The sequence below is a fragment of the Lissotriton helveticus genome, chromosome 2_1 (assembly GCF_964261635.1).
Source record: "Lissotriton helveticus chromosome 2_1, aLisHel1.1, whole genome shotgun sequence".
NCBI classification, from domain to species: domain Eukaryota; kingdom Metazoa; phylum Chordata; class Amphibia; order Caudata; family Salamandridae; genus Lissotriton; species Lissotriton helveticus.
This window is the reverse complement of record NC_136059.1, coordinates 248,135,121-248,160,320: the sequence shown is the minus strand read 5'-3', so window position 1 is coordinate 248,160,320 and position 25,200 is coordinate 248,135,121. Positions and strand designations below refer to the sequence as shown.

The window sequence follows — 25,200 nt, the reverse complement described above, 5'->3', positions numbered from 1 at the left end:
GGGACGCCAATTGTAGAAAGGTAGGGCCGAATTCGACCAAGAACCCTTCAGTATTTGCCCGGCGTTAGCCGCCTCTCATACCATCCAATATTACCAAACAAAGAGGCAGGCGCTGGAGACAGAAGGCAGGAAACAGGGGTTTATTCCGACGGAGCAGAACACGTCAAATCAGACAACAGGGTATCTTCTCGAGGTGCTCTAACCGCATCTCTGAGGCCTGGCCTCTTATACACAAGTTTATGGCTTTATTACATTTATGACATCAGTGGTATTGCTTTGAAGTACGAAAAAGGCATCTCTGGAATCCCCGGTTCAGGCCCGTTCTCACACATATCTACAGTAAGGGTCCCCACCCAAATCTCAGCATGATGGCTATCGCGCAGCTGGACATTCCGCTGGGAACAGGAATGCGGGCGATCGGTCGGATTCAAGGGCGTGGAGGCATTGATTAATCCCCGCTCCTTTGATGTGAGGCGAGGTCTTACTGGAGGGGGCAATAAACTGTATCTGTTGGGCTAGGTGATGGCCTGGGATCAGGCCGGACAATCGGGCGGGGAGGAAGAGGTTATCAAAAGGGCCTGTTCTATGAATGAGATGAAAGAGTGAGGGGGTTCAGCACGGGATGTGGCCTGGGGACAGGGTCGCGCTGGAGGTGCGTTTATGGCCCAGGCAGGAGAGACCGGGGGCTGTCGGGGCGCGGGGGGTGCTTGCGAGGCCGGGGAGTGAGGGGGGAGAGAGACGCGCAGGCTATTGGCAGTGGGCAGAGAGACCATGGCAATCAAAATGGCTGCTGCTTACGCGCACGTATGGAGTTGAAAAGGACAAGATGGCGCCGATAATGTTTACGCCACAATCCAGATTTTAACAGTGAGGTACAAAAATAACAGTGTACCCCCGTGCATTCTAATGTGACCCCCTGCATTATAATGTGACCCGTGCATTCTAATGTGACCCTCTGCATTCTAATGTGACCCCCTGCATTCTAATATGACCCCTGCATTCTAATGTGCCCCCCTGAATTCTAATGTGACCCCCTGCATTCTAATGTGACCCTTGCATCCTAATGCTTTCCAGCCAAAGGTGCCTCACTTCCTTGGACCACAATGGAATGTTGTGTTCTCTGTTAATAATTAATAAGCGCCTCTGCCTGGTGAGTCACTGAACAACAAATGAGACTGAACGATAAAATGAGAAGGCTGTTAATTGGGCCATCTGTTTAATGTTGTGTTACTATTGGATTCCTGTCCCTCTGCAGTGATTCCTTACCACATCACCATCACTACTGGACTGGATCGAGATGGCGGAACGGAGAGCCGGGCCTACGTCATCATCATGGGTACTCAGAAAATACAGACCGCCAGGCTGTGGTTGGACCTCCCACCCGGAAAGAAGGGGTTCGCGCCTGGATCTGTGGAAAAGTTTACTGTGGCGGGACTCGATGTGGGAGAGATTAAAAAAATGGAGGTAAATTTGATGGCAGTGCCTGAGGCCGAACGAATAGCGAGTCTCCAAGTAAAATTAAAAGTTAATTGTTGCAACAGCAGTGCATGTAAGATTTGTGACACAACACACATGGTGGATATGTTTGTCTCTTTTCTCAAAATTGACAGCACAGAAACCCTACCAGTTTTCATAGTTATTTGAATAACACAGCACAAAAAAGGTTCAAACTGGCAAACAAAAACCAGTAAGGTGTTTAGTACAAAACTCAGAAATGGTAGGTATCTTGTAATCTTGATTGACAATTTCCAAAGTCTTGACACGTAGATGTTGTAAATACACAGCCACGTAGATGGTGCAATTACACAGCCAACACGTGTTTCGTCGTATAACCAGATGCTAGGTTTGCACTGCGAAAGGTTTGTGGTTTGCCGTTCTTCCAGTTCCAATATTGCGAGTCAAAGCTCATGAGCAGAGGGTACTAGGGAAGCGGAGCCTTGTATTGGTGAGGTTCAGTACCTCAGAAAAGGGGGCCCCTGGTGTGCCCGATCAAAGCATAATGGAGCCATATAGAACAGGGCACCAGTACATTACCAATGGTGGGGAGGCTGGATAGTGAGAGTCCATGGTGTACTAAAAAAGAGAATTTAGCCTTCTAGATATTTTCAGAGATTCTTGTTATATGCAGCTTTGGGTTAGTAGAGCCTCACAGAGCACAGGCCTAGCTAAGAAACTATGAAATGCTGGACAAACATTCAAGATTAGGGGGCGATTTAGAATCAGGAAACAGAAAATGGATGCTATGCAGATTTATAAAGCGTGTAGCCACCCGATGGCTTCCCAGGGCTGAAGGTTTTCCAGGTCAGAGATGCTGCTTTCAAGACCTTGGCAGCACTTTGTCGATTAAATTAGTGTTCTGATGACCTTCCGGAGGCCGAACGCCTTAGGTATCTACAGGTCCGACACTGGGCGCTTCACCCCCTGACCCGTGAGGACGCAACGCGTAAGCTTAGCAAACATGAATACTGGCTTCTTTCGCGCACCACAGATAAGCGGCTCATTTCAGACATATACCTACTCCTCCTGGACAGATACTCGCACGTTTATAATGCAGGACGGGCAAGATGGGAAAGGGAACTGGGGCGGACCCTGCGCACCAAGGAATGGGAGGACATTTACTACCGCGCCCGACACTCGGCCTACCATATGGGGCTGACGGACACATTTACCAAACTAGTAACTTATTGGTATTACACACCAGAGAGCTTGCATGAGATTGGCCAAATGGGGGATGCACTCTGCTGGAGGGGTTGCGGGGAGAGAGGCACTCCGACACACCTTTTGTGGGATTGCAGTCATACACAGGGTTATTGGAAATTGATTCTGGATGAGGTTGATGCCCACTTTGAGACGGAGATCCCGCGATTTCCAGCCTATGTCCTATTGGGGCTTCCTAATGCTCTAACCTATCCATTAAGAGCTCGCAGGGGTCGATTGATAGCGATAGCGCTGGGCTCCGCTGTGCAGGTCCTGTTAGCCTTATGGCGAACCACGCAAGTCCCCACCCTTCAGAATTGGCTGTGACGACTCTGGTCTGTCCTTGGTATAGAGAAACTCTCCTTGGTGAAAGCGGGGGAGGGGGCGAGATATGCGGAGCTGTGGCAGCCCTTTCTATCCCTGCTAGCCACCGAATTTCGAGAAGTGACCTGTCCTAGGTATTTAAGGTTGCTCCGCTTGTCACATGTGAATGACGAACCTGTATGAATGTATGGGGGGGTATGTATGGTGTTGGAAGATGGATCCGGAGGGTGGGAGTGGGGTGGGGGATTGGGGAATAGTTTAAGGGGATGGGTTGAAGTTCTGTGTTTTTCCTTTTGTGGCTCTATGAGCGCTGGACAAACTCTGCTGGTTGGGCTCACAGCTTCCAAGGCCTACCGGACAATGTGACTTTTTCGTAGGGTGGAGCTCCGCGGATATTGCTATACATTGGGCGCATTGTTGTCTGTATGATACTTTGATATTTCTCAGCTGTGTGTAAGAGCCCTCCCCCTTTTTTTCTTTGCAAATAAAAAAGATTTAACACTAAATTAGTGTTCTGCTCAGACACTTAGCATCAGCACCACATAGACAGACTCTTCAGCCAGGTCAAAGAATTGCATAACGTGCTATTTACCCTCTAGCGCCCCCTGCTATACAAATAAAGGTATAGTTCCTGATGGTTAGGTAACACCAAAATAGACCACTTCATACTGGTGTCATTGAACCACACCGCTTCCTCTGTTACAAACAAATGATATAGTTAAGGGAACCCCGTCATGTTGCTTTACTTCCACTCATTCCAGTAAAAGCATTAATCCCAGATTTAGGGCTAAAGTCTAAACTTTTCCTTAGAGACGGAGGTCAGGTATGGGCATGTTGTCGGCCAATACATTCTGGTGGTGCAAGCCTTGCTGTACAAGTTGTTTCCATATTAGTAGTTATGCAAAGAACATAACACTAGATGTGCTCAACAGGCATTTACTTAGTTGTAATCCTTACTAAATGTTCCTTCTTCAGTGTCCGTGTCCACCAACATTTTCATAGTTGGAAAAGTCACCTATTCATTATATTATGATATTGTTATTGTTGAATAAATTGAAGGTGGCAGCAAGGCCTAGTAACAGGAAAACAGTTAATAAGCACATGCCTAACATAAAGCAATCGCTTAGGATAAATTGCTCAATAAAGCAAAGCTCTTCGCTGATACACATTCATGACCGGATCTTCTGACCCGGATCCGAGGCAGTCACTTCTAATACAGCATCTTTTGCGGCGCATCCATTAGCCAGAGTGATGACTTGGGCAGAGTCGCTACCACACTTCATTTTGAAAGGAAATCTCAGCAGCATTAATGCACACTCAAACGACCTTCCTCCCTCTGAGGTCCTCAGATGATGAATGGCTTTCCCTTCAGCATGCCTTGGAGCCATGGAAAGGGCTCTCTGAACGCCCACTTCAATCCTTCTGTACTCCTCAGCTCAGATCCCTGGCAGTCCACGGCGATGTGACTACTGAACAGAGGTCGGCTTGAAGCCCGCTAGCCAGGTTCACATGTCATAGAGGCAGATTTAAAAAGTACTTTTCGTCTTATGAAAATTGGGGGCTGTCATCAGTCAACGTGTTTGTTCCTAGCTCCCATGGTTCCTCTGCTCTGTTCTCCACTCGTCTTACCTAATTATGTTCCATCAATCTTAACAACAGTCCAGTGCTGTGAAATTATCATGCCGCAGCACGAGATATTATACCCCCCAGCAAACACTATAAGGATATTTATACTCACGGAGGAGTGTGTGACAATTTAGAGGAACGAGGCTAAATGTAGAGTTCATTTATAAAACGTGACACTCCAAGGTGACTTGCATTACCCATATAATGTACCTCCAGCAGGGGGCATTTTATTTTTCACATTACACAGTCTCGCCATCACCCTTTCCCAACCCCCTTTTTAGGTCTCGCCTGTCGATGCGCATGCGCATTGAGCAAGCGAGACTATAGGGGCTCATCCACTCTTTATCCACACTGCAAGGAATCGTGGCGATTCCTTGCAGTGCCCGTGACTTTTAAGGTCAATGCGCATGCGCATTAAGCTTATGCGCATGCGCATTGACCTTAAAAGTCACGGGCGCGTGCATGTCCGTCTTTGTTTACCCGCTCCGCCCCCTCCCGCCGTGTCGCCTTGCCTACTCTCTTCCACAGCCTCCCCCAGCTCCGCCCCCTCACTACTTGATTGCACGGCCGCTAGGCCGTGCCTCCCCTACTCTCCTCCCCCCTCCTCCTCTCCTCCCCTGCCTGCCTGCCGCTAGCCTTGCCTACTCTCTCTCGCACCCTCCCCCAGCTCCGCCCCCTCACTACTTGATTGCACGGCCGCTAGGCCGTGCCTCCCCTACTCTCCTCCCCCCTCCTCCTCTCCTCCCCTGCCTGCCTGCCGCTAGAAAGCAAACAAAATGTTAGCGGTAGCAAATAAAAGACAATATTACTGGGAAACACACAAAAAACCAGGCGCGCGTGATCGTGAGTTGTTGCTATTTTTCCTGATAGCACTCTGCAACTTGTATGAGGGATACAGTGCTCAAATTACTGTGCGGCTCGGATAGGATTACCGGGACTCTGCCATAAGCGCTTTCCTGCAAGCTGCAGCTCTCTGAAAGCTCGTCCAGGAAACCAGCACAGCAACCTTACATGACTTATTGCCAGGGGAGGGGGAAGGAAGGCAGTGCTTCCAACCGCGCTGCACTACTGCCACCTTCTGGCGCGCCGTCGCCCATCCCCCACCCCACGGCGGCAGACGCCAGCCCTCCCTGCCTCTTCACAGCCCTCCAGACAGCGGCGGCGACCGAACATGGAAATAAATCACTGATCTCTGAAAACCGGCGACAAGCGCGAAACCTTAGAAAGCGATAGGAAGGCAAGTAGCTACGCCACCCCCTAAAATTACATAAAGTGTAAAAGAGTAAATACAATCGTGTTATGTAATTAAAAATAAAAAAATAACGCTTTCTTTGTGTTGGATTCTGGACGGTAAATGAAACGGCGTAGGGCTCTCACATATGCATCACATGTTCGTTTCGCCACATAAAACGCCACTGAACTGACTGACTAAGAAAGAAGCGGGGGTTTTAGACGAGCACCGACCGTTCTCATTGGATGACAGGCATCTCTTCTGTAAATTATTAAAAAGAAAACAAAAAACCTCCCCAAAAAAAAAGGCTGCTCAGAAATTTTTTGACAGGTTCCTATTCCGTTCACGTCTTCACTGGACAGGCTCACCTTCAGATCTGCGGCTCCCAGAATATGTGTTCATTCGTTTAGGAGCCGTCATATTTCAATCAGAAATGTTGTCCTCACACACATCTTACCATATTGTGCCTCCTCATTCCAAATCTTTTTTTTGTGTGCAAAATATTTACTTTCTGTTCTGGTTTTATGTTTGTTAGCAATTTAAATATTGTTAACTAATGTTTGTCGCACGTGTACATCTGTACATTTGTAAGACTTTCTTCACAGGCTCATGATGGTAGCCTCTAGACTACCCGTGATTTCTCTATGCCCAGTGTCTTCTCTTTTTCGACTTTTTCCACAACTTTCCGTCTCACCCTCACTCACCCTCAACCCCTCACCCTCACACAGTGCAATAGGTCTCGGAGCATTTGAGTTAGAGCTTTTAGAAATGTTTATGGCTTTTTTTTTTAATTCTTTAGCATTGGCTACAGGAAACAAAAATGCTAAAGATTTACACAAAAACCCATAAACAATTCTAAAAGCACTAACTCTAATGCTGCGAGACCTATTGCATTTCCAATGCTTGTTAAAATCCATGGTTTCTTGCCGCTTTGTGTAAACGAGATACAATAGTTGCAGAACTGTAGAATACATGTTGAACTTGGATTTTGAAAAAAAAACCACACCAATATGGAGCTTGAAATTGGCTACAAAATAAATGGCAAGCAAATATTGGGTCACATTCATTGTGGGTGTATTTTAGAATGATGGTAACCTGCAGATACATTCGTGCTGTCTTGTAATGAACGCCATCAGAGCTATTAATAAGCATTGGACTACAGATATCTTCTTATTAGCTAACATGTTTACATTCTAAGGAAAGAATAGCTCAGAACTAAAAATCTATTCATCCATTTTTTATAATTTAAAGAGCATTAGTAACTCTGCTCAGTGACCTGCCTCAGACACGTTGTCCTGGGTCTGGTAAAGGGCATTATGACCTCAAAGCTCTGCTGTCATAACTTATTGTGGTCTAATTGTGGTATCACCGGTCACCTCTAGTTACAAAATGAAGAAGATACTCTACTGTAATAACCTTTTACATTTCAGCTGTATTGTCACTATGCCTGCTCCAGAGTTAGCAGACAGTTTGACAGGCTGGTCAGCAATATAATTGCATCTGCTTGTTAAACAGTAAAATGAACAACTGGCTTATGAGCTTTTTTTCTGAACTACTTTACCTGAAAACAGTCATTAGCAGAGACAAGACATGGAAGTGTTGTAGGAAAGTGCCCCTTTTGACATGGTTAACCCCCACTTTTATATCAAAACATTGACAATGATGGAAACGCTTTAAAATAGATCAAAATACACCAAGAACTCAATTTTTTGAGCTCTGTTACACAGACGCCGCGCAGCTGGATTCAGTCACAACAGCCACAGAACTCTGTTCTCCAATATCAGATGATTGTACTTCTGTTAACATATTTCTGATGAAAGCTCACGTCCTGATGATGATCTAAAAATTGTGTAGATCGAAACGCCGTCGACCCATTCAAGGAAATTCCCCTATCCCATTGTATATATTTTTCTGTGGGGATTAACCTTGTTTGTGACACTTTGTATATAGCTGTTTTTATTCTTTTCACTTAGTCACTATGAGCACTTTGTCACATGTGTGAGCACCTGAAATATAAAATATCTAATTGTAAAACGATTAATAAAGTACTCCAATTATATGGTACCTTGCAAAAACCTTCTCCCAGGATTGATTTCATTACTAAAGTTATATTTTATTCTCGTTAGGACCTTTTGAGGCCACCCCAAACCATTGTTATTTTTTATAAATTTTATAAATAACCCCCACTTTTGACATGAACAGATGCTGTGTCCTTTGAACACATGAAGGGTACCCTGATCGAGGGCTTTGGACTCACCACTGAAGAATATAGGGTTAAGTTCAGGGGGAATCAGAAAATGTTGTGTCCTCCTGGGTTGATTTCGTAGATTTTTCAGTAAAGACTCTAGGTTGTTGATCAGAAGGAAGCCAGGTGCGTGATTGTGATGGGCTGTATAATTTGATTATGAAATAACATCTGTTGAGTAACAGTGTTAATGAAAAGTTGCACCAATACTTGTTAGTCCTAGGTCCAACTTCTCCCCAAGAATTGGAAAGGAAAGCAGACCACTGGGTCAAGACTAGGGTGATCAAAACTACCACTGGTGGGGCTGACCAAAAGAAAGGGGTTACCTAGCCTCCCCAAGGGACAGGGAGTGAACATTCTAAGTTAAAAAAAAGTAAAGAGTCTTCTAGAGGGCCCCAACAACCTGGTAAGAAGGGTGGGCACCAAAACTCTTCACTGCCAAAAACTGGGAACAAAGAGATCCCAAAATGGCATGGTCGTCATAGCTGTCAAAAGACTGGACACCAAACTGGAGACTCTGCCTGTCCCATAAAGAATCCCCCTAGTACTGATCTTGTTACCACTGGAATAGCAAGTCTTCAGGTGGGATCCTTAGTGTGTACAGAGCAAATCAGAGTGCACACAGAAGCTACACGAGTCTCTGAGAGATGGGTGGATCTTGCATCTGTAGCTGTTTGGCCTACTAATATGGAAAAATACAAAAGCAGCCCTTGATTGATGGGATTAGGGTAGAGGCACTGTGATATACAGGTGCCAGTGTCACCATGGTGACAGAGAAACTGGTTTATCCGGGACAGTACCTGACTGGACAGACTTACTCAGTCATCAACGCTGATAATGTCACTAAGATCCACCCCATTGAGATGGTGTTCTTAGAATAAGGAGGGGTTACTGGCCAGAAACAGGCAGGTGATCTCCGCCAATCCCAGTTGAATATCTCCTAGGGAATGATCTAGAGTCCTCATTCGAGCTTAGATCCCATGCAGCCATGCTTGAAATTCCTGAATGGGTGTGCGTAAATACCCGAGCATAGCTCAACGTCCAGGGTGAAAAAGAGGTGTTGGAACCCAAAATGATGGACCAACCCTCCAAAAGAAAAGGTAAGAAGATTGGGAAACCAGGTTTTGAACAGCTTCAAGCTTGGGCCCCCTCTCCCCAGGGAGAAGACCTGTCAGCCCCAGAGAGAACTGAGCCCCAGGAACGTGCACCTTACACAGCAGAGCTCCTAGGGCCAGGTGGACCCTCTAGAGAAGTACTGTTCCTAGGGCAGAGGATCTGTCCCACTCTTGAAAGCCCGAGACATCAAACTGAGTCATAGGAGCACGGAGATGTCAGTGGCTCCTACAGGACCTATTGGGGTGAAGGTCTCCTGTTCACTGAGACCAGAGACCCCAAATCTGGTGCCAACAGGAGAGTGGTAGTGCCTCAGCAGTTCAGATAGTTTCTACTCACTTTGGCACATAGCATCATCCTAGCTGGGCATCTTGGCAAGAGCAAAGCTTGAAGCAGGCTTATCAGCCACTTCGGCTGGCCAAACATGTTCCAGAAGGTGAAGGATTTTTGCAACTCCTGTGCCACCTGTTAAGCCAGTGGCAAAGAAGGTGGCCACTTAAGTCCCACTTAATTCCACTTCCAGTGGTTGGGGTACCCTTTGAAAGGGTAAGGATTCACATTGTTGGTCCCTTTGACCGTTCAACTGCTTCAGGAAACTAATTTATGCTGGTAAGTAGTGGATCATGTTGCCAGGTATCCTGCGGCAATTTCCCTTAGGCCTAAGGCCCTCATTTGTATCTTTACCAGGGTGGGTTTTCCTAACGAGGTAGTGTCACACAGAGGTACAAACATCATGTCTGGCTACCTGAAGCACATGTGGACTGAAAGTGCCGTGACTTAGAACTTTACTACCCCATATCACCCACAAACTAATGGCCTGTTTGAGAGATTTAACAAGACCATTAAAGACATGATCATCATACTTTATACACAGGTGGACCGGTTGTCATTCACTGTCCATTAAGGGCCTAGCCACATTGATAATGCATAAAATCTTTATATGTAGTCTTTTATAATCCAGAATTCAATTCCTTTTGGCACGATTAAATTATCATATGAAGTAGGTCTGGGCCTTGATTGGGGCGTCGACATTTCGACCCTGCTTAGGGCTCAGGGGTGGATGCGGACGGTGAATGACAACCGGTCCACCTGTTTATAAAGTATATTAAGTTCTTGTCTTCCTTCGATGAAGCCCACTACTTCTTTTCACTGATCTACACTAGCACTTCTCATACGCACGTTCCCCCTTGGAGCAACCTTTTCCCTTTTTAACCTATTGCATTGTTTAAATTAAATTGATCTCTCACCAGTCAAACTTAAAATAATAAAACGAAGTTGTGAATGAGTTTTATTTTGGTTTGCTGTATTGTGTTTATTCAAATGTACAAATATTTAACTAGGATCAGTGAACTTCTTAAACAATCTTCTGCTCAAAAGCTCAGGTATTAAATAATGAACTACACCAAACAGGTCAGTTGATTTATATCTCGACCAAACCCGGTTTAGGACCACTGTTTTTTGTATCGCATAGCACCCAGGTCCAGGACCACATTTGGGTAAATCTTATTTTTTGAAATGGCCCAGATAACTCTAGGCAGTTCATTGTGCCGACTGATGCCTCTGAGCAAGGGATAGGAGTGGTTCTATCCCAAACCAATGATGATGGCCATGACCAGTCTGTTGCTTTTATAAGCACGGGGTTACTCCTCAGGGAACAGTGTTGGAGTGCTATTGAGAGGGAAGCCTTTGCTGTGGTTTGGTCCGTGAAGAAGCTGAGACCATATCTGCTTGCTACTCACTTCCTTGTTCAAACCGACCACAGGGTTGGTCTCATCCTCTTTCATTAGTGGGTGGTTGTGAAGGAAAGTGCTCCTTTTTACATGGTTACCCCTCACTTTTTACCTGGTATCTGATGCGACTTTCACTGAGTGTGTACTGGGTTCCTGCTAAGGTTCCCAGTACCGGTGTTCTTTCCCTAATACTGTATGATTGTTCTACAATTTGCACCCCATTAGGATCTCTCTTAATTCGCTAGTAAGTGGTATCCCTAGTACCTAGGGCCTTGGAACTAAAGAGGGTCCCAAAGGCAGTAGCATGAATTGTGCCACCCAAAGAGACCCCTCTCCAAGCTCATGCAAACTGCCATTGCAGTCTGCGTGTCTTGGTGCAGAGAAACCAGAGTCAACGTGGCACGCATCCCTGTGTGCCATGCCTGCTAGTACTACATGCGGTATAGGTAAGACTCCCGTATGGCAGGCCCTACAGCCCTAAGCAGGGTACACTATATCCATGTGTGGGCATATCTTTGGGATTGGATATATCCCGGTGATATCTAAGTTCACCCTTAGATATTACTAGTGCACAGGGAAGCCACAACGAGTACATGGGCTGCAACCTCATCATTATGAGTTCCCCAGCTATATGATGGCTGTGTACCCCAAGTGTTTGGTATCAAACACCATGTCTTAATAAGCCCACACTGATTTAAGTGCTTTATTAATAGGGACACACCCAGAGGGCACCTTAGAACTGCCCCCTGAAAACCTACTGACCACGAGTGTGTTGACTGACTGGTCTTGACCAGCCTGCCAGCATAGACAGGTTTCTGACCTCCTGAGGTGAGAGCCTTCGCTCTTGGAGGTCAGGAACAAACTATGGGCAGAGGTGTTCATACCTCCTCCAAGCAGGATGGGCATTTCAGAGCGGAAAGCTTCGAAGGCCTTGCTGCCTATGTTATGCAACCCCGCGTTTCTCTAGATAGTGGAGGAGCCCATCCCATCCTGCACCCACTTTTTGGTGGCAAGACAGGCAGTAAAGATAGCAAGATTAGTAGGTGTGCCCACATTCAGCCTGCACTCCCCCCCGGGCCGGCGGGCTGATGTGGACCCCACTTTTCATTTTCTCCAAGTTGTTTTGGATGAAATTAGCATTCTAGGGTCAGGGTTATGCCCCCTTCCCACAGGAAGTAGTAATACAGAGGGTGTATACACCCTAAAGGTAGGTAGCCTACCTGTCACTCCCCATGAACGCCACTAAATGTAGTATTTAGGTGGCACCCCTGACCCCAAGAACTCAGATTCGACGGATCAACAGAAGAAGGATGAAGAAGAGTCACTGCCTGGTGAGAACTGCAGCAGAACATTGAACTTTGGTGCGAAACGCTGCTGTCCTCAGCCTTCTCTTGAATATCACAACAGAGTGACTCATCTTGCGAGCTTAGCTGGAGAACTACCTAAGCCTTGGGTAGCCTGCCAGCTTTTAGAAAACCACCAACAGTCTCCCATGGAGTAGAGAAGCTACTCCCCTGCAGTCTGCAGGCACCAGTCCACCACCTTGCAGCTCCCCGCCCTGACTGACGCTACGTATTACCAGGAGTAGGTACTCACGCTTTGGAAGGTCAGATCTGTCTCTCAAGTGTGAAGACACCAGGACCAATCAGAACCGTGCAACACCAACCCCAGTGGTACCTGATGCCCTGCACCAAACCCCAAAGTGAGAGTCCAGTACGAATTCTCACTCCACCAGGACCAAGCAGCCATCCAGGGACGTCAGCTTCACTGAGACCCACTTTGAGAGTGGCGCAGCTGCTTTGATGTTGCCCCTGCCAGCTATTTCTCCTGAGTGTGAGTGTGAGTTGCATTTTTGCACACCCAGCAAAGCCGAGCTAACCACTCTGTACCTGAGTCACCAGATGGATCAACTGTGCCCTGTGCTCGAAGAGCCCTTGCAACCTCAGCCCCCGTTTGGGAGCCCTCTGACTTGTTCACAAGTCTCAATGTGCGGCCTGTTTTTGGGTGGCCCCCTTCACCGTAGCGCACCAGCTCCCAGCCTCACCAGCACCCTACTCCTGGTAGAACCCATGCAGTTCCTGAAGAACTGCTGGTAGTACTTTGGACCTTGGCCCACTACAACTCCAAACCCTGAAGGTGAACCCCTGAAACTGACTGTACCTTCCTTTATGCATATTTGACTTTTTCCTCCCATAAGATTACATTTTGCGTAAAAGCACACAGGTTTCAACATTTTACTTACCTGTGAATATTTCTATCGAAAACTGTACTTACCTTTGAATGAAGTTCTTTAGTTTAAACATATGTAAGCGCTTTTTATTTTCAGGTGGAAGAGTGGGATGGGCAAGCAAGGATGAGGGTGGGGGGTACAGACAAGGAAGAATGGAGGCGTCGGGGCGAAGGGACAGCAACAGGGAGAAGTGATGTGTGGAAAGGGAAAGAAGCAACACTAAACAAAAGCAAGTAGTCACCAGTGTTCACTCATGCCTACTTTACAGCACCTCCTTCCTTGGGCTAGGTCTGGTTAAACGCCAACTAACACTGTACAGCGTGATTTCTAATTGACGATCACTCTAAGGAGCCATTCCGTTAGCAAGCAGGTGGCTTATAAGTTCTGTACACACTTTACAAAGACATTTAAAACGAGTCAGCCAACTGCAAACACTGAAGAATTTGTGAAAAACTAGGCAATGCGTAGTAACTAAAAGTGAAGGAGAGTGGGACTGGCAAGTGTCTCCCAACAGCCTGAAACGAGTCACTAAGGGCTGCATGCAGGGGAGAAACTGTTCACTGGCCGGAACCCAGTTCACTACATAAGCCCACAGTGCAGCGGCCACTCATTTCCACTGTAAACAGGTAGCGATCGCGATCTCAATGGCAGGCTGACTAGACCCACAAGAACCTATGGGTATAATCAGAAAGTGGAGTCGAAGGGGGTGTTTTGCTTCAAAGAAAACCTCAGCCTGATTGGATCCATATGCAAAATCATTTGCTACATTTTTGATTTATTAAAAAAATAAACAGAAACCTAACACATGGCGTCTGTGCAGCAGGCGCTATGCTGATAAAATAAAATGCGCACGGATGTAGTGTTGCTAAAATGAATGCCGTGCAACCTGCCAAATCACACACGCTACCTTCTTGATTAGAAAAAAGCCGAAACATAATGCGCGGCATCCATGAATCGGTCGCCGTGTTTATGAAATATAAGCTGCAGGGGTGTTGTGTTAAAATGAAAGCCACAAGGCCTCCATGCTCACATTAGAACCATGTCTTGGGGAGAGGATGTGGTCTCACGGCAAGACTGCCGAATTTGGAGCTGAGGGGAAACCATAAAAAGAAAAGAGCATCGCTCGCCACGATGTGATGGGAGTGTCTTAATAGTGCATATGTACACCGAGGACCTGTGGCACGAGCTGTGTGCTCATGGTGCAATTCCATAAAGACGTAGAATGCGAGCCAAGGCTATAACAACACATGAAACCGGATGTAAAAACAGAAGGAAACTACATCATTAGGATAGCCCCGGAGCAGTGAAAAGTGCCCCAACCTTAGGTGTTGTGGACTTGAGCCGAGTGAGGTGTCAGTTAGTCTCTGATATGTACAGCCTCTTTGTGTGGAGTTTAGGGCCCGGCAAACAGAGCAGTTTTGGCGAGGGAATGTAAGTAGTGCTCGTAATAATGATGATGGAGCAGCTGTGGCGAGGGGGAGGATCATATAACTGGTGCTGGTGTGAAACGCTCCCATACCTTTGTGTTGATTTTGCGGTTAAAAAAACCTCCCAAAAACAAATAAACCCAAGAAAAATTGACAGAAGTAAAATTTAATTCCTCCGCTGCGCTGAACGTTCCGCGCTGGTGCAGAACGTTCTATTGCGCGGGCAGGACCGGAACGTTCAGCGGACGTGCGCAGCACTACCAAGGTAGTGCACCCGACGTCCGCTGAACGTGCGCCGTACTGAAAGGGTTAATGAAAATCCGACAGGCGGAAATGCTGTCAGGCAGTGGAGGAATCACAGACAGCCTTTTGAAGGTGCCAGCGACGGAGTTTAAGTAAGGCGCCTGCTGCCTTTTCACTTTTTTAAGGTGCCGGTGGGCGAATCTAAGTAAGTAAGGCGCCTGCCGCCTTTATAAAACTGAAAGCGTGGTGGAAACCAAGTGTTTATAATGCCGGTGGCAGAGTGTAAATTAGGTTTCCTGCCGCCTTTATAAAACTGAAAGGGATTGACAAGATGACCAGCGCTGCCGACCATCTGTCCTCCCAGAAACAATTCAACCCAAGAAAAATTGACAGAAGTAAAATTTAATAAAAATCCGATGGGCGGAAATGCTGTCAGGCAGTGGAGGAATCACAGACAGCCTTCTGAAGGTGCCGGCGATGGAGTTTAAGTAAGGCGCCTGCTACCTTTTCACTTTTTGAAGGTGCCGGTGGGCAAGTGTAAGTAAGTAAGGCGCCTGCCGCCTTTATAAAACTGAAAGCGCAGTGGAAACCAAGTGTTTATAGTGCCGGTGGTAAAGTGTAAGTTAGGTTCCTGCCGCCTTTATAAAACTGAAAGGGATTGACAAGATAACCAGCGCGACCAGCGCTGACCGCCATCTGTTTCCAATTAAGCGACCGTGAGACCCGGGCGCGATAATTGGAAACAGTTGGCACTGCTGCTCACTCCCAAGCACCTTAGGCCAGGGGACAGAGAAGGCGGGACATGCACCCGCTTGGGACCAATTGCGTGCTGTCTTTCTTAGAAAGATGCACGCAAAGGCCTATTGCGGGTGGTAAAAAAAAGCACAAGCACAAGCGTGTGTTCAGAGTTTAAAAGCCCTTACTAAATGCCTCGCAGAGCAGAGCATACGCGCTGGCTCAGGCGCGCTGGCTCAGACGAGACCTAAAAATAACTGTTATTTTTCTAATTTGGTCTCAGATTTATTCCTTGAGTGCGCGTCTCATTTATTGCCTCTGTGAGTACAACAAATGCTTAGCACTGCCTTCTGTTAAGCCTAAGTGGTCGCCCACACCACTACAAAAGAGAGTGTTAGTATTATTTACTTTAACCTCTGTAAACCAATTGGGAACTCACTGGACTCTCTGCACAGTGTACTTCATTTTAGTACACTATATAGAGAGCCAGCATTTTAGTACACTATATAGAGAGCCAGTGTGTGTATCGTCAGTGTGCAGTGCAACAAAGCGGAAAGCTGCATGACCACCCATTCTAAACGATTTTGAATAGGGAATATGTATTCAGGGAAATATTTGTGATTTTGGATCTCTAATTTTATTTCAAAGATCAAAGATGTGGATAGAAACAGTTTGCGGTTTGGTAGGTACTAAATCCAGAGGTCAAAAAAAGGATATGCAGCGAGCAGACACCCTAAAACTGAAGTGGAAGATGACTCTGTCATCAGGTACACTACTTTCTAAGTTAAATGCTTCTTTCTTTAAACCTTTGTAATTTAGAAATGTATTTAAATTGCCTTCATTGAGATGAACCAGGACTGCAGCCCCCAAAAATGCATTTGGGTTGCTAATGAAGACCAAGGACAGTATTTCGGTCTCATCTGATAACCTTACCTAATGATGTCTCCTCTTTTACCAAGAGCATGGAATGTTGTGTTGGCCCCCCTTTGTGCCCTAACTTTTATATCTAGTTGCACCATTAGTTTGGAAGCAAGTGAAGGTAATGGTGCGTATTTTTCTTGACGATATATGTAAACAAGCATTAGCAAAACCAATCAGATTTGTGTTGCTAATGCTTGTTTATTTCCCGATGTTGTCTTTGCCAGAGCAGCACACTTCTAAGCTCAAGAAAGATGCTACTTTGCGAGAAGATACACTTTTGCACCCATTTTGGAAATGTACAGAATTAAATTCAAGATTGCTAAGCGTTCGTTTTTATACTTTCGAGATGGCTGCAATATTGCATTCACACACAACATGGCAGCCATCTTAGAAGCCTAGAAAATAACTTTTTAAGATATCTGCCCACAGCTACTGGCTTATCCAATGCTTGTAAAATTGCACCACAAACACCGGCAAAGCCAATAGCTGTTGATGGCTATCATGGAACGTTATCATAAATTCTTCCAAATTGCCTACCGCAGTGTAGAACAACTTGACAGTAATCTTTAAAGTATAGAATAATAACTTTCCAATAAATGAGTGAAGGTATCAGGGCAGCGAGACTAAAGAGCTAGAAAGAAAAATCCAGGCGACAGCAGAAAGACCTTGGGATGATGGGTGACAAAAAAAACTGAAAAATAGAGAGAGAAAGGTGCTCCGGTGCTTAGCGAGAAGCCCATCTCCCAACAGCAGAAATCTGATATCCTTTGCGGAACTCAAATCTAACCGATTCGCCCCCGAACTTAGTCTCTTATTGCGTTATTATTGCTGTTGTTTTGTTGGTGTACAGGCTTTATTCCCCTCCTATCGTTTCCGATTCTTGTATTCTATGCTTATTGCCTTGGTTGCATTTCTCTATTTGCTGTGAAGCGCTCTGATACCCCCGGGTCCAGCTAGCGCTATACAAAACTTCAATAAATAAATAAATAAATAAATAAAGAAAGAAGCGATCACGCTCTCCCATCAAGTGTTAAATCTTAAATGAAAAACAGAAGAAGCCAAAAGTAAAATATTGACGTCAGCATTGAAGGGATGCGTTCAACCATTCAAAATGCAGGGAGAAATCGAAAAGCTCCAGTAGGGGGACAAACACAAGGATAGGGAGGATATTGAAATAGATATCAATTCATCCAATTATAAGAAATGGTTGAACAAAAGCATACTCTAAGTACCGGTTAAAATATTGGTCACCATGTTGTCTGCTGTCGGAGAGGCCTTGCATATCACCTGCACATCACACCCAGTAACCCAGATTAATAATCTTATGTCCATTAGTTTCAATTCCTTATCAGCATCTGCCTTTTATTTGGCTGAGCTTCAGTTTTCACCGAATACATATCTTCATGTGTAGGTGTTTGCACATAGGGGGCCATCGTATTGATATCTGTTCACAAACTGGCATGTGCAAATTGCACACTGGTGGGACAGAAATGTCTTCTGCGTTGTGTACAGCTGCGAGTATGTGGTATTCGAATTTCTGGATTTTGGCCTCAACCTCATGATAATTTAGCATGTGCCTGAAGGTTTAGGTCTGACCCGAAGGTATCAGAGCGCTTTACATGAGCACCAGTTGCATTATAAACACACATTCATTTTGTTCATCCGGATGAGATTAAGCGATCTGCCCAGAATCACAGGATGTTGAGCATCCCTGCAGAGACTCGAACCCACTTCTCCAGCTCCGAGGTTGACCGCTCTAGCCATCCTGGAACTCAGTAAGCACATCAATCGAACCCTCCAAAATGACTGAGGACTACTCATTCTTCCTAATACAGAGCTTTCCTGAGACTGGCATTTGGTGGATATTCGGAGTGAAGGGCCTGGATAGAGTTCCTGTTGTCAGAGTCTGAAGGGTCCTTTTAAAAGGGGGAGGGTAGAGAGAGGTCAGCCTTTTGTCTCTTTTCCTTATCACTGTCCAGTTAGGCTGTTGATAGTCAGGTGAAGACTGCTCGCACCTCTTTGTGCTTCTATTTTGTGAACTCCAGCCTGGAGAAGACCCTGCTGTGAAGAGAGTCATTCCAGAAACAGGAAGACAGTCTGAGAAGGATACATGAACAGAGAATCAGTCAAAACCACTTCTGGAAGAGCAGACAGACAATCCACATCACGCCTGCCATCTTTGTATAAGAGTAGGAGCTGCTAACCCACTAATTGTTCCATTTCCAAGTTCTCTCTGACCAAGGAGTGGTGTTCGATAGGGAACTACTACACAACCAGAGATGATGTCTGTCTGACAGTCAGCTTCCCAGAGGTGAGGCGACATCACTGAGTCTGACCCAGAGGAAGAACTGTGCTGGAAGCATGGGGAGTCTTGTGTGAGGGAGAGGGAAGGAGCAAGACAGCGTACAGGGCAAACTGACTGTTGCTGTGGACAGAGGTGGTTGTCCCTGGTGCTGTAGTCTGTCCGTGAGTAACATTTAGAGAGAGACTCTGTTACACCCAGGGGATTGGAGTACTAGTCAGTAGTAAGAGAAAAGAAATTCCTTGGGGACAAATAATTACGACACACAGTGGTTTTTGGTTTACACCAATTTAGCCCATGTATTAGAAATAGATGTCTACAAACCAATCAATAAATTGTGTAGTTCCTCTTCGTTTTTTATGTTAAAAAACTTTTTTGAATTTTTCCACAAAATTAAAAACAGTACATTACAAATGCATTCAAAAACATGTACAATCACATCACATAAAAAAAAAAAATTAACTATTAAAAAGACAATCCTTTGCTAGAGGAATTGGCCAACACATAAAAATAAGAAATACAAAATCATAAAAAAGGGGTAAGGAGAGAAAGCAGCAGACAATCCTATTTGTCATATGAATACACATCAGGGAACCTTCATGTAAAACACTACTCCAGGACACACTCTAATGTTGGTGTCTAGGGGGCAAGCTCTATCCCTTGATTATGTGAACCGGGCGTCGACGCGTTTCGATGGTTTAAAAACAATAGACCATCTTTTTCAAGACCAAATAAATATGTCTCTCCTATATCAGGCACTGGATGGTTGCCAATTTCGAAGAAATCCTGTAAATAGACATACTTCAATAAGTATTACATATATAGTTAATCCACCCTATCTTGATACAATTATATGTCATTGTTCTACATGGTTGTACTCTATTATACACTTATATTCCACAGTCTGTCCATAATTCATTAGACATATTGCCAGCATCGCAGAACAGCAAATTGGGCTTTTTATGTAGCAATCTTCATAATGGCCCATCGGTATGATTCGTTTTTAATCTGCTTCTATATAGTTTTGCAGGCATTGATTACAATTATGCCCACATGATTCAGCAACACATATCAATGGTATTTATTATACCATTATTGTCACTGAGAGATCTCACCAAAACATTGTTTTGAATTTACATATTTCTTATATATGGGCTGTAAGTGTCCTTCATCTCCACCCATTTATGTTAAGGTTCCGGGGAAATTATATCTCCCGCTCCCTCCTCCCTTTACCACCATCCTGGGAACTCTGTCAGGCAAGGGGTAGGTCTTATTCATATTTTTACCTTATGTCATATTCATTTTATATTCCACTTATTCTGAGTTGCATTTTTAGTTCTTTTGATCCTTATTCTTAGTTTTTCCGGTCATTCACATTGGGTCTGTAAGGGGAAAGTTCTTAAATCAGTATCTCCTGTTTCTTAAGTTAATTTTTAGCCTAGGTTACTCTTTCTTACACTATTACCTTCTATTTGAAATTTTCCAACTTTTTCTGAATGTTTCCTCTTCACTCTAAGATTCTGGTCGGCAGCGTTCAAAGGACAGTCACTTGCTGCTTGTTTCCTGACTCTGTCTGATAAAGTGTATAAGCATGATCAGATATTATAGTTTAATAATCCTTATGCTATTTGTATACTAGTGCGGACCCCAAAGACAATATGGTACCGTACCTCCTTTGGTTTACATTACTGTTCCCAAAAAGTTTCTCCTGACCAACGGTGTCTAAATGCCTGCTGGTATGCAGTTCTGTGGGGTGTCCACCTTTTTGTCCTCACTATAAGTTAAGACATGATACGTATATTTTATTTATTGTGTTATGGTACTTCATTTTTCTATAACTTATTAGTGTCAAAAGGTAGCCACTTACAATAAGAAAAGGTGGGTGAAATCCTCACTTGCACTTAAAATCGTCAGGTTAGCTGTTCATTAAACTTTTTAGTCCGTCTTGGGTTGATCTAATATAAAAAAACGGATATAGTTTCATTATTACACCTACTATACTTCAAGTCCTCCTTCTTGTTGTTCAATAGGGGACCTAACTCTTAGGGCATGGTTCTCCTTACCGGCAAAAACACGAGCGCTGACTTCTAAGCTCCGACCTTCGTCTCGCCACAAATCGGATGTCTCTGCAATCGGCTGGCTACCTTTCCTGTTAGTGAGGGTGTCTTTAAATATTACCACGCTTCAATCTTATTGGTAACCCTGACCTGATATCAGCTGTTCCCAATTTTGGTTCCCGCTCTTCCCATCCTAACCCGGAAGCTCTGCCCTCTTAACCCGGGGAGTAAAGAATCCTCATTTTTCATTGGCCGGATATTCCAAGCCTCGTTTTGGAGCTGGATTCAGGGGCGGGATTTGCCTGAGCATCGATATGCTAATACACACCCCTAATGTTTACATGTGAATTAGCGTCACGTGGCTAAAAATCTCTTGATGTTTCCTTTCTACTTTCATTTATTTGTTATTGCTTTGTTGCATATTCTTTTAATTTTTCACACATGCCCAGATGTCACCCATAACGAAACCTACTAGTATGTAAAACCCACGCACCAACTTGATTTAATGAATCAATTAAAATGTCGCTCGTGTTTATAAATGGGTTCTCTCCAAGATATAAGTCAATGCTATTAATTACATCATTTTGTTCTTTTAAGTTTGTGCACTGAGATACCAGGGGTTATACCCATTTGTTTTACAATGAAAGCTTCTTCTATTATTAATATTCTGAATGGAACTTCCGGTTTATTGTTGATTTAGATGTGGTTTTTTAGAAAAACTGAAGGTGTTCCAAATATTTTATTTTCCAATATATTTCTCATTTATATATTTGGAGTTGTCCTGAACGATAAAGTTGTCTAGAGTTATGTTAGTAATTAGTTACTAACCTCATCCATTCTTCTCTGGTATTGAGGTCATTTCCTATCGTGTTAAGAAAACACATGAACCATTGTTCCCGTGTTTTCCGTAGTGATTCCAGATTGCCTCCCCTCCTACTGATAGTAACTTTTTCAAGGATATACCAAGAGAAGTCATTGCAGTCGTGATTATTTTTCAGAAAATGATCAGTTAGAGGTGCATTTTATTTTTTATTTTTAATGGATGATCTATGTTCAAGTAGTCTTATTCGAAGCTCTATACCTGTCTCGCCTACATATCCATAGCCACATGGGCAGATGAGTAGGTAGATCACACTCTTGCTCCTGCAGTAGTTGAGCGTTTTGGAGGACAGTTTTTTTCCATTAAAATCTAACGTTTTGGTTTCTATACAGTTGGGACATATTGAGCAGGAGCCACATTTGTAGTTTCCTGTAGCTTTTGTGTTAGTAAGGGTGCTTTGAATGCTACCTTCTGATTTTTTATATGTTTGTACTAAAGCGTTCTTGATGGTTTGATTATGCCTAAATGAGAATAAAGGCTTCGGAATTGGATCTGTAAGACCATCATTAAGAATTTTCCAGTTCCGATTGACAATATTTTTTATTTTATTACTGACTCCTGAATATTGGCTGACGAACACTATCCTGTCTTGGGTCTTATTCCTTTTTTCTTTATTCATGTCCAAAAGGTGATCCCTGTCATAGAATCTTGCACGTTTCAGGGATTGCTTGACAAGTTTTTTCGGATACCCTCTCTCTCTTAATTTTTTGGTCATGATTTCAGCATGGTAGTAGAAATCATTCAGATTGCTACAGTTACGTTGCAACCTTAAAAATTGTATTTTTGAGACCGGGGGTGATTACTTTGGTACTGTAGCAGGGTATTTTTGTCAGTTGGTTTTGAAAAAAGTTCAACTTCTAGCACACCATTAGAATCTTTTATTTTGATGTCCAAAAAGTCCACACTTGCATCACTATAGTGTGCTGTAAAATTGAGATTCTTATCTCCCATATTTAGCCATTCTAAAAAGGACAGTAGATCCTCCCTAGGTCCGTCCCAGACGAAAATAATATTGTCAATGAAACGATACCAACGAGACACATTCTCAAAATATGGTGGCATTTCATTATAGATATGTTTTTCCTCGAAATGGCCTACATAAAGGCAGGCCAGACTGGGGGCACATGTGGCCCCCATGCTGGTCCCCATGACTTGTTTGAAAAGCTCTTCCTTGAACAGAAAAATGTTGTTTTTCAACACTAATTCTATACATCCCAGGATAAATTCTGTGTGACCTCCCTTAAGATCTTCCTCATTTAAAAGGGAGGCCATCACATTGATGGTGTCATCCTGGGGGATATTCGTGTACAGAGCTTCGATGTCTAAGGTGACCAGCAACTGGGTCACCTTATCGAAGCTCTGTCCCTCGAATAAAGAGATGGTACGGGCTGTATCTTTCAGATACGACTTCTGAACAATTGGTCTTAAAAAGAAGTCAGCATATTTGCTCAGGGGCTCAAGGAGAGACCCCAAGCTACTCACAATGGGTCGCATGGGGGGATTTTTTAGATCTGTATGGATTTTAGGCAATCCATAAAATTATTGGGTTGATATTAAATAAAAATCTATATTCATCCTCACTGATCATATTGTTGTCCCTGCCATAGTTTAAAAACCGCGCTACCTCTTTTTGTAATTTTTGAATCAAATTCCATGAGACTGGTTTATAGTGTTCAGTTACATTTAACAGGGCTTTCATCCTATTTTCATAGTCATTACTACTCAGTACTACTACTCCACCGCCCTTATCGGCCGGTTTTATTATTATTTGATCACATTCTTGTAATTGTTTTAAAGCTGTTCTGTGGTTTTTAGAGAGATTATTGGATTGTCCCTGATGGGAAGCAAGGCTTGTCTTGGATTTCAATTTCCACAATTCTCTCAAACAACTGTACATTTTTCTCCACCTGGCTCAAATTAGGAGTAAAAGTAGATTGGGGCTTGAAACCTGTTATGCTTGGGGAGGGCTGATATTCTTTGTCTGAAAAAAATCTATTCAATCTGACTTTTCTAAAAAAACTTTTCATATCTTTTTCGAGCTCAAATCTATTTGGGGGGGCTGTTGGTGCAAAGCTAAACCCAAAACTTAAGACCTCCTTTTCTTCCCGGGATAATTCCCTATCTGATAAATTGATTATCGGAAATTCATTCACCTCCGATATCGTGCATTCCATGTATTCAGATAATTGGGTGTTCCCTGATTTTGAGGTGGATAGTTCCTCATCGGTTCTTCTCGAGAGTAGTTCCGATACCCCCTCTAGCCCCTGTAAGGGCGACCTCTTAAAAAATGGTGGTTATCTTATTGGAAATTAGGAGTCGGTCTGCCCCCTTGTTCATTATATTGATCTTCATCTTCACTGGACCCAGATGTTTCTGAGAAATGTATTCTTTTATTTCCTCCTCTAGAGTAGACCTGTCTCGGATATTAGGGTTTTCCCCATCTTGTTTCTCTTCTATTGGTTTAATAATCTTTCTGGAGAAATGGATAAGCAGCCTCTGCACTGAATTTCTCTATATCTTTTTTCAATTTTAATGATTTTTTGTTTGTTAGATATTCATAGTAACCTTCTGTCTCTAGTGCTATCTCCTCTAATTTCTTTTTGGCATCCTCAACTGCTGTATTTTGATTTAATGCAGTTTCTAATTCTTCTATTTGTTTCCGCTCCAGAAGTACTACTTCCTGTGCTGTCTCAATTATGAGGATAAGCCAATCTCTGCTGCATCGATTAGCGATGTGAGTCCCAATCTCCAGAAATGTTTTATCGTCTGTAAATAGCCCGGGCTCATTCCTAATACGTAGTCCTAATGGTATAACCCCAGCTCTTATATATCCTGTTAGGAATTCTGCGTGGAGTTCTGTTCTAATTAGTTTTTTCCTAATATTAAGAATTTTCATTAGCTCCTCATGGCCACTTTTGCTAACCATTGATGTACCCCCTGTTCGTGGGTTCTGATTTAAAAGTCGATGTAGTCTGTCCACCATTGATTTGCAATAGAGTGACTTGCATGCTCTAACCTTGGAGCCGATCACTGAACCCCTCGGAGGAACCTCAGCAATTCCAAAGCATGCTATAGCGGCCTCTAGCCATCTTCCCCATCATTGCAGCCATGGCATTTGCCCATATGAGCCCAGTTGGTCTGCCAAACTAAATAAGGTCTCATCGCTGCTGTGTTATACTTGCTGTGTGCCCCTGATTGTGGTCGAGGTGACTGTGGCACCAACTAACCTGTGACCGAGCTGTCCCTGCCGCACAAGAAGAATTCTTAAAACCTGTGTTGTCTAACACCTGACCTGCCTGAGTGATAGCCAGGCACTGTCTCAGTGTGTACTGAATGAACTACACCACTTTGAAGAACAAAGCTGGTGCCTTTCAGCAGCCTGTGCTGAAGCACTGATTGGCTGCTGTGGCACAAGGGATTTGCGTACCCAATGGGACTT

General features: G+C 44.2%; 1 protein-coding gene across 2 annotated transcripts in view; it reads left to right on the top strand.

Annotated features, from left to right (window-relative positions):
- Window positions 1-25,200, top strand: part of LOXHD1 (lipoxygenase homology PLAT domains 1) — a 1,099,077-nt gene that overhangs the window by 943,564 nt on the left and 130,313 nt on the right. For both annotated transcript variants that reach the window (XM_078674764.1, XM_078674763.1), the window contains one exon: window positions 1,256-1,464. In XM_078674764.1, the coding sequence (XP_078530890.1) occupies window positions 1,256-1,464 (209 nt within the window). The remainder of the gene's footprint in view (window positions 1-1,255; window positions 1,465-25,200) is intronic.